Source organism: Ostrea edulis, chromosome 9, assembly GCF_947568905.1.
Source record: "Ostrea edulis chromosome 9, xbOstEdul1.1, whole genome shotgun sequence".
NCBI lineage: Eukaryota > Metazoa > Mollusca > Bivalvia > Ostreida > Ostreidae > Ostrea > Ostrea edulis.
Genome location: NC_079172.1, coordinates 22,220,007 through 22,230,332, shown reverse-complemented (window position 1 = coordinate 22,230,332; position 10,326 = coordinate 22,220,007). Strand labels below are relative to the sequence as shown.

General features: G+C 35.0%; 1 protein-coding gene across 8 annotated transcripts in view; it reads left to right on the top strand.

Annotated features, from left to right (window-relative positions):
• Positions 1 to 10,326, top strand: part of LOC125658599 (BTB/POZ domain-containing protein 16-like) — a 65,083-nt gene that overhangs the window by 6,304 nt on the left and 48,453 nt on the right. For all 8 annotated transcript variants that reach the window (XM_048889889.2, XM_056148840.1, XM_048889892.2 and 5 more), the window contains exons 3-5: positions 6,071 to 6,227; positions 8,437 to 8,596; positions 8,929 to 9,044. In XM_048889889.2, coding sequence (XP_048745846.2) covers positions 6,071 to 6,227; positions 8,437 to 8,596; positions 8,929 to 9,044 — 433 coding nt within the window. The remainder of the gene's footprint in view (positions 1 to 6,070; positions 6,228 to 8,436; positions 8,597 to 8,928; positions 9,045 to 10,326) is intronic.

Below are 10,326 nucleotides of genomic sequence, written 5' to 3'. Positions count from 1 at the left end.
TTATCCCCTCGCAAGTGTCGTCTCTAATGGGTTTCTTGTTCAGTCATTCCTGCAAGTCATGAATATATATAAAACATATTCTTTAACACACACGTTTTAAAAACACACATATACATACAAATATGTAAGAATAACTGCCATCAATCCACACACACACAATCATATATGATATATATAAAGCACCAAAATAATTAATGATATGAACAATGAGATCAATCCTAGGGGTGATCTGTTCCTTAAATCACAATAAAGAATAAAAATGAGTGTAAGGGCCAATACAAACTCCTGGACACACCTTAAGTGGGATCACTTGCACAGGAGGAGTAATCATCCCCTGTTAACCAGTCACACCAGCCATGAGCCCAATAAATTAAATCGTTCATTGAATTGTAATTATATTTTTTGTATTTGACCTTGTATCCACTATCAGGTTCTAACACTTCTGGGTTTGGAGTTGGGTTTTTTATCCAGTGCTCTCTCTCTCTGTCTCTCTCTTTCTCTCTCTCTCTGTCTCTCTCTCTCTCTCTCTCTCTCTCTCTCTCTCTCTCTATATATATATATATATATATATAAAACTCTAAACACTTTCTTGAAATATTTCGACTGTGTTACTGGTCTTCTTCAGTCGTGTTTGTCTGTCATAGCAACGTAATGCAAGACTATATTACACAAAAGTACTATCTTTTTATCTTGTCATTACTTTCTATGACAGAACTCACTGAAGAAGACCGGTGGTCGAAATATTTCAAGAAGGTGTTTAGTTTCTTTAAATTTTATTCTAAAAAAAGAAGCTTTTATGTATAAATATATATATATGAAAGAATTTTGTCTACTGGCAGGAATGTTTTGCTAGAATCAGCAGATATACCTCAGAGAGAACAATAAAATTTTCTTGTTTATGCAATACAAAAAAAAAAATGTTTTCCAAGATATGAAATTGTGTGAAAAGATTATAATTATTAAATCCTACTTCACCCCTGTTGAAGCCAAACCACTGCATATAGTGAAAATCATTAGAGGTTGTTCCTTGTGAGTTTAAATTTATAGTTGTCTTTGTGTTGAGAATTTTCTAGTATGTGTACAATAAATCTTGGGAGTCACATTGATTTTTTTTTTGTTCAACAACAGCTAGGAATGGAAATTGTTTTTTATTTTTAATAGCTTATTCCATTTGTTGGGGGAATTCCATACAGAGTATCTGTCACACAGCCGGTGTTGTCAGATAAAACTCCATGGTGTTTTATATGTATTCTTATATACATAACCCTTTACTGCATTCACAGAATGTACATATTTTATATTCTTGCAGCAGACTTGTGTATTTGCTGTAGACAGTGCATGACAATAGGGTTAGTTTTAAAGGGGTGGGGGTTGGGATTAGACTGTAGGCATTCCCACCCTCCCAATTTATCTAGATTTTACATTTTCACTTTATTATGAATAAATTATCTGTGATTCATATGTGTAATAAGAAGGACAATCATTCAAAAATATGGGGATGGACTGGGGCTCAAACCTAAGGACCCTTTGGCATTACTAGTTATTGAACCTAATGTGCTCTATAGATACGTCTGCCCCTCAATATGCTACCACGACATGTAAAATCTTAAAACAATCTAGCCTAACTAGGGAAGCCCTGAATTATGGATTGAAGGGAAATCCCAGAACTACAGATGGAAGTAGAAGCCCTGGGCTACAGATGGAAATAGAAGCCCTGGACTAAAGATGAGAGAGGAAAATGTGGACTAGAGATTGGAGGGGAAACTAAGAGATGTGGGAGGGGAATTTTTATACCCCTGGAATCAAAGATTCAGAGGCATCTAGGTTTTGGTCTGTCCATCTATCCATCTGTCTGTTTGGCAAAAAGCTTTACCGTATATATTCGCCTATAAGTCGGATCTTTGGGAGTCAAATTTTGGTCCAAAACTTTATGTCCGACTTATAAGCGTGTCCTAAGAAAATTGGTATTCTTCTGGGCGGCGTAATGTAATGTTTTTTAAACAACTTTGACGATTATCATGGACTACCACACAAATGATCATTGTTCCCAAATATCTAGACACATCGTATTGTTTATGTATTGTTTATGTATTTTAAAATTATGCATAAAGTACAAGTATTTACATATTTTCATAATTTTATCTATTTAAGTGTATATATTATTTATTTTAAAAATTATTTACACACCGGTAACTAATTCTTTCATTCAATTTAACTAATCTTTCGTTTATCGGTAAAATTGAATTGCAAACCCGGTTTAATATTGAAATATTCATATGTATACCGGCTGAAATATATTTCATAAAAGATTGAATATTGTTAACAGATAATTTAGATCATCATTCTTGACTCTTAAAAACTTGATTGTTGATACCATGAATTATGCAATCCCACAATAACAGTGCCACTAAGTAAACATGGTGTCAGGTACTGGTAATTAGGATACCATAATTGCTTAGATAAACAAGGTAAACAAGGGATCATTGCCCATAATAGATCAAGGGTTGTGTTTAAACCCCAAACAGGTATGGCTTAGATATTGAGCACCTCATAATTATTAATTTCTCAAAAAATATTTTTTGATACATAGGAAAAGACACTAGAGCATTGACTTGAAATTGTCAACCAATTCTAAAAAAATTTGTACCGACTTATAAGCGGGTCAATGGCAAATTCCTATAAAATAACCTTAAAAAATACAACCGACTTATAGGCGAGTATATACGGTAACCTTGGTCATATGTTTTACTCCATAAAAGATAGACCTTTCATATTTGGTATGTATATTCATTGACACCAAAATCTTTGACCTGGTGACCTTAACAATGACCTTTGACATACTTTTAAAAAATTCTAATATAAGCCATATCTTTCAAATCGTGAGAGGTATTGTTTTTATATTAATCATGTGTATGTTATGTGAGAAGGCCTTTCCAACAATACCAGATTTGTTGACCTTGTGACCTTGGTATTTACCATTGACTTAGTTTTTGAAAATTTCCAAAAAAAAATTTAACCTTGTTTATATATCTTTTACAACATAAAAAGTACAACTTTCATATTTGATATGTGTATTCTTTGTGGCAAGATTTTTTCATTGGTACTAAAATCTTTGACCTCGTGATCTTAACATTGACCTTTGACCTACTTTTAGAAAATTCTAATACAAGTATAAAGTATATCTTATAAACCTTATTAGGCACTGCTCTCATATTTAGCATGTGCATTTCTTGTGTGAAGGCCGTTCCATTGGTACTAAATTTGTTGACCTTGTGACCTTGAAATTGACCACTGACTACTTTAAAAACTATTCATAAAATTTTGAAATCCAGGGGCATCAGTGTTTCACAAACACATCTTGTTGAACTAGAGATGGAAGGGAAACGGTGGACTACATATGGGAGGGAAAACTCTGTATTAGAGAAGGAAAGGGGAAGTTGTAGACTAGAGATGGGAGGGAAACTGAACTACAGATGGGAGGGAAACTTTTGACTACAGATGGGAGGGAAAACTCTGGACTGATATCAATTAACTGTTCCTTGATTAGGTTACTGTTCAAGCTATGTGGCTAAGAATCCCAAGTGATCAATTTAATATGCACTTCTGACGAAATTTGTGATTTCCTACTTTTCTTGCATATAACTACGTCAGAATTCGAATTCTACAAAGCCACATAAGTCCCCATGATTAGGTGGACTTACAGTAAACACAGATTTCTTGTTAGTGGACAGACTTTGTTATTGTGAAGAGAGCTCTGTTTTCACGTTTGGAAGCTGATGAGATCTGCATGTAATGAATACTTTCATATGTTTACTCGTCATCCACTCCCACTCATCAGATGCAAGGTCTGCCCATCATGAATTCACACAAATAATTCACATCTTCCATTGTTAAATAAACATGCTAAAACAAATAAGTTTGACATCCAAGATATTAGTTTGACTACTTGGCAGTCCTTATAATAAAAGTGATCAATTTTCATAGCTACAGCTGTATGTACATATAGGAATGGCTGAACAAAGAATACAAATTTATGCATTGTTTTTTGTTTGTGACCCATAATTTACCTATATGCACTGAGGTTGGTAGGAAAAACTCTTTGGTCAAAAATGTAAATAGTGACAATAGGGGATTTTTGAGTTCTTCCGTTCCGTGCGTATTTTGTGTTTTAGAATCTAACCTAAGTCACGTGATTTGGCGATTTATTTAGGCATGGTTTCTTCCGGTTTAGCTAAAAATCAGATGATTTTGTGCATTTATTTCACTCACTGGTTTTGTTACCAAATTTAAGAACCAGTATCATTGGTGTTTGGCAGAGGGATGTAATACAGATTTACGTAAGAGGGGGAAACCGGCACATTGCATAGTTTTTCAGGAAGGGGGGGGGGGGGTAGCTAGAGAAGAGTTGTCTAAAATTCTTGACAAAAATGAATAATATATCAAAACAAACAAAACCAAACAAAAATGAATAATATATCAAAAGAAACAAAACCAAACGTGTTCTTTTGACTGCAGATATTCAAAATCTTTCAAATTCTAAATGCATGGAGGAGGTTAAGCAGTGACATACAACTTATTTTACCTCAATATATAGTTTTTCACACCTTTTAAAATTCAGGAGAGGGGGGGGGGGGGTAATTGATTGTTTTTGTAAATGACTAGTTGAGAATTTTTCACTCATATTAAGACGCCCTTAGCTTTAGGTGAAGTACCGCAAATTTACACCTATGCTTAGCGCTCAATGCCGTAGCAGTGAGGGTCCTTTATCGTGCCAACGCCTGAAAGGGGTGGGGGTGGGTTGTGTAGTAGCGTATCATATACAATGTATAATACCTAAGAAAATTTCCCCCAAACTCCGATTACTTAAATCATGGGGAGAACACATGGATTCATTTAATAAATTGCATTCTTACCATTCACTTCTGCCGCCATAAAAAGTCAGGGGGAGGGGGGGGGGGGGGGGGCTTGGTGATGGTGTCACGAAATATATAGATATTTGTATATATAAATAATAGAAAATGATGGTTGTTAAAGGGGGCCATTCCCTCCCTTATTCTACATGCATGCCTCAGAAATACCGATATACACATGTATCCATTATCGGATTTGTAATGCCGAAGTCGCCGTTCATTCCAGCGGTGCCCAATATTTGTAAAGATAAATAATGACGTGATAACTTTCAATAGCTGGAATATCTTCATTTTTTGACCACATTTTATTGATGATTTCCGACAGTAAAGTAATTTTTCTTTACCGTTCGGCGATTGACTTTTATAAGCTTGCGATCAAATTTTTTATATATGTACACCAACATTTTTGAAAAGAATCTCCAAATTCATACCAATGGCAATGGCAAGCTAAATTTACATAACCTTTGTATGTTACTTTTACGGTGAAAAGGAACAAGAAACACTTATCTGTAACAAAAATTTCTTCAGTTCGATTATTATAACTTGCATATAGAATCAACGTCCATTTTAATAGGCTATACACTTGCACAAGACTTAGTGTATTTACGTTAACGACGATAAACCGGAAATGACCATGCCTAAAAAATTATAGTGACTAAATGCAGAATAAACACGGACATGGAAGAACTCGACAATCCCCTATTAGTGTTGTTCCCATGATTGATTATAATTGAAAATCGATGGATTATTTTATTCTTATGCAATAATCGATTATTTTTTTCAATAATCTATTTCAAATTTCAAAATGTGTTATGATGATGTGTGCATTCTTGAGATTTTTCAATTCTGGTTTGAATTTTCTTTTTGATCATCCAGTAAGCAAAAAAAATATTCATAGTTTGGAAATACCCAAAGAGACAAAATAATATAAGTCTGGAGATATCTATTTGATTTAGTAGTCTTTGATATGACTTTTTAGGTGGTGATCATGGTGAAATGAACAGTATTTAGTTTAGGACCAATGTTGATACATTTAATTTGAAAAACCAACCAAAAACACAGTATTATAGATCTAATTATATCATATCCCTCTAAAATTCTCTGAGCACTCCTTCCTGTTTTGGTGCCTGTTGTTTTCAGTGATATTTAATCTTTTTCAGCACCCAGTGACGCCTCGCTGTCGAGTGAGGAAGATGGTGGGAAGCACGAACCGTTGGAGGCTCCCAGAATCCCTTGGGAGTGACCTACTCGGAAGTTCCCAGGCCATTAAAGCGGTCCACATGAGCTATAATAACAGTCTTGTTAATATCATTACAGGTTAGCCTAAATCATAGAACATGTTTAATGTGTTAATATCAATACAGGTTAGCCTAGATCATACACATTTAATGTGTTAATATCATTACAAGTTAGCCTAAATCATACACATCTAATGTGTTGATATCATTACAGGTTAGCCTAAATCATAGAGCACATCTAAACGTGGGTTAGCCTAAATCATAAAACGCATCTAATGTGTTAATATCATTACAGGTTAGCCTAAATCATAGAGCACATCTAAACGTGGGTTAGCCTAAATCATAAAACGCATCTAATGTGTTAATATCATTACAGGTTAGCCTATTAAATCATAAAGCACATCTAAACGTGGGTTAGCCTAAATCATAAAACGCATCTAATGTGCTAAATATGGTATTGTTAGCAGGCACATAAAATCAGTGGGGGATTTTTTTTGTTGAGGCATCCATAGGAGAAGACTCTAACTTAATTCCTCCATGATTTAAGATATTGCAGCTTGGAAATTTTTTTTTGAGGCAGATGCAGTAGAAAATTCCACCCCCACATATACCCTGCGTTTTTTTTATACTCCCCGCAACAAGTTGTGGGGGGGGGGGGGGGGGGGGGGGGGGGGGGGGGGGGGTATACTGGAATCGGGTTGTCCGTCTGTCTGTCCGTCCGTCTGTAGACGCAATGGTTTCCAGGCTCTAAAGCATTATCCTTTCCACCTACTGTCACCATATCATATATATGGACTACCCATGGGATGAAGATGTTCCCTATCGATTTTGGGGTCAAAAGGTCAAAGGTCAAGCGCACTGGACATCGAAGTAGCAATATGGTTTCCGGGCTCTAAATCGTTATCCTTTCCACCTACCGTCACCATATCATACATATGGACTACCCATGGGATGAAGATGTTCCCTATCGATTTTGGGGACAAAAGGTCAAAGGTCAAGTGCACTGGACATCGAAGTAGCAATATGGTTTCCGGGCTCTAAAGCGTTATCCTTTCCACCTACAGTCACCATATCATACATATGGATTACCCATGGAATGAAGATGTTCCCTATCGATTTTGGGGTCAAAAGGTCAAAGGTCACTCGCACTGGACATCGAAGTAGCAATATGGTTTCCGGGCTCTAAAGCGTTATCCTTTCCACCTACAGTCACCATATCATACATATGGACTACCCATGGGATGAAGATGTTCCCTATCGATTTTTGGGTCAAAAGGTCAAAGGTCACGCGCACTGGACATCAAAGTAGCAATATGGTTTCCATTTACATTCTTTAACGGCTTTTTTCATCGCATGGAGATGCTGTGTTCCTAGATACCTTTTGGATCATAATACTGAAGTTTTACCTATTACCAACACCCTTTGGGAGATTGGGGTAAACGGGGGGTATTCTTAGTGAGCATTGCTCATAGCACCTCTTGTTTAACCTGTCAAGAATTTTTAAGAAACCATCTTTGAATTTTTTTGTCTGGATGCCCCCCCCCCCCCCCCTCCTTCCACTTTTAAAAATGATGATATCGATGTGCTTTGTTAATACCTATTTATTGTAAATACCATATGATTGTAATGAAATTGTGATGTACATTGTATTATTTAATCGTTGTGATGTACATTGTATTATTTAATCGTTGTGATGTACATTGTATTATTGTGTCGCCTGCATTACGCAGTGGCGACATATAGGGATCACTATCCATCGTCTTGCGTCGTCGTCTGGCATCGTTGTCATCACAAAAAATATCTGTCACAGTTTTCTCAAGAACCACATGGGGCAACTCCCTGATATTTGGCACAGAGCATCAGTGTGGCCAACTGTATTGTGTAAGACATTTTCGAATCTGTTGCTTATCAACTTCCTGTTTGCCGGGACTTAGAATTTTTTACAGCAAAAAAATTTCTGTCACAGTTTTCTCAAGAACCACATGGGGCAACTCCCTGATATTTGGCACAGAGCATCAGTGTGGCCAACTGTATTGTGTAAGACATTTTCGAATCTGTTGCTTATCAACTTCCTGTTTAGTGACAAAAACCATTTCAATAATTTACTTTTTCAACATTATACGTGATATATTACATATAGAATGAACTAGCAGGCGACACATGTCTTCCGGGGAAGACTTAATACTGCGTTTAATTGTTGTGATGTACATTGTATTATTTAATCATTGTGATGGTGTAGATAAGATGATCAATCACTGGTTTGTGATAAGACTGTTTTCTTTTTACAGCTGAAAGTCCGGTTCTAAACATGAATCTGGACGTGAGTAGACCATACACTTTCCGTCAAATACAGGATCGTCCAATCACAGAGCCTGAAAGAAAATACAGCCAGCTGTCTGTTGATAATTTTGCTGTTCCAGCATCAGCCCCATCTGTCAAGATCAGAAAGTAAAGTGCAAATCCAATCTGTAATGGTTATGGAAAAGCTTGTTTTTATTATTTTATTTTTTGGTTCAAATTACAGTTTTGAAAATTTATGGTTTTAATTGGCAAGGAAGTCACTGCATGATTTCAATGAACATGATTTCAAACACATAAAAACAAACAATACAGTACTGCAGGTGATCATATAAGTAGGAATGATAAACAATTTGAACACACAAAATCATCTGCGAATGTATTTTTTTGTCAGCTGCATTATTAATTAATGTCATTATTTGCCGGAGATGACAAAGAATCAGGTATTAAGGAGACGTTTTGATTTGCACCATATTTTTTAGCACCCCGACTCCGCTGGGTCCAATCAAAAAGTTTGTGCCATCCAATGCCAGACCATCAACGCCGCAGGACATATTTCTCTACCACTCGAAGAAAAGTCAGAGCCTGTTGGGACCTGGTATGAATCCTTTACCTTTAACGACCTTCACATACTACTTTCAGTTTTGTCAAGGTCACTGACTGTTATTTCAAAATTGAGAATTTCTGATTTTTTTTTTTTAATATATACATGTACCATATGCAAATGTGCTTCAAAATATCTTGATTATACCAATGTTTGATAGATGGGGGAGAATTATATAGCCTTGATTAGCTGCATGTGTACAGTAAGTTAAATTGTTATTAATATGATACTGAGCTAAAATACTGACATGCCATATATCATAATTAATAAAGTAATTAATCAATGGATCGATATGTCAAATCAGTAGCTCACTTCATATATTAATTAAATGTCCAAGTGTAGCACAGATTGTTACAGGGATCATTTGCTTTACAGTTGGTTATTAGGTCAAGGTAATAACAAACGGGTATCGAAAAAATTCCTTATACACTGTAGTTCAATTTTTTTGAAAATTACAGGACTTTTTTTTTTATTATTATAAACTGCACCTGTTTGCAAAATTTAAAAGAGAATTTGACCTGTAGAATTTTTTTGTAAAAGTCATAAACCCAGTCTCGGATATCTTAGTCAGAAAAGGATTAAATCCATTAGTTTTCATTGAAATATGCGTTTTAGTAAAAAAAAAATTGTAAAGAAAATTAGATTTTATGAAAGAAGTTTATACATATAATAATCAAAGTCACAAATTAATTTTTGTAATTATATAATCACACTTCAGGTTATAAAGGTCAAATGTGCAAGCTAGTTGCCTTATGCAGTATTGTATAAAAAAAAGAATCTATAGTTCAATTTTAAAGAAAATCTAACAAATGACATTTCAAGACATATACCATATATACTCGCCTATAAGTCAGTTCACCTATAAGTCGGTTGTATAGTTTTTAGGTTATTTTGGAGGGAATTGCCATTGACCCATTTATAAGTCGGTCTAACTTTTTTCAAGAATCGGTTGATAATTTCATTTAAATTAAAATTTTTAATTTACCTGCGTTTCAAATAATATTTTGAGAAATGCGCTGATATTTGATATTTTTTTCTTGACAAATCAATTTCATATCAATACTCTTATCTATATTTATCCGTGTTCCAATAATATTTTGGGATATGACAACAATATTTCATTTTTTATTCTCAACGAATTAAACAGTTACTATTTTGTTTATTTCGTCCATGTTTTTGTTGTTTAAAAAATACTAGACTATACATTACGCCATCCAGAAAAATACTAATCTTCTTAGGACACTCCTATAAGTCGGACATAGAGGTTTGGACCAAA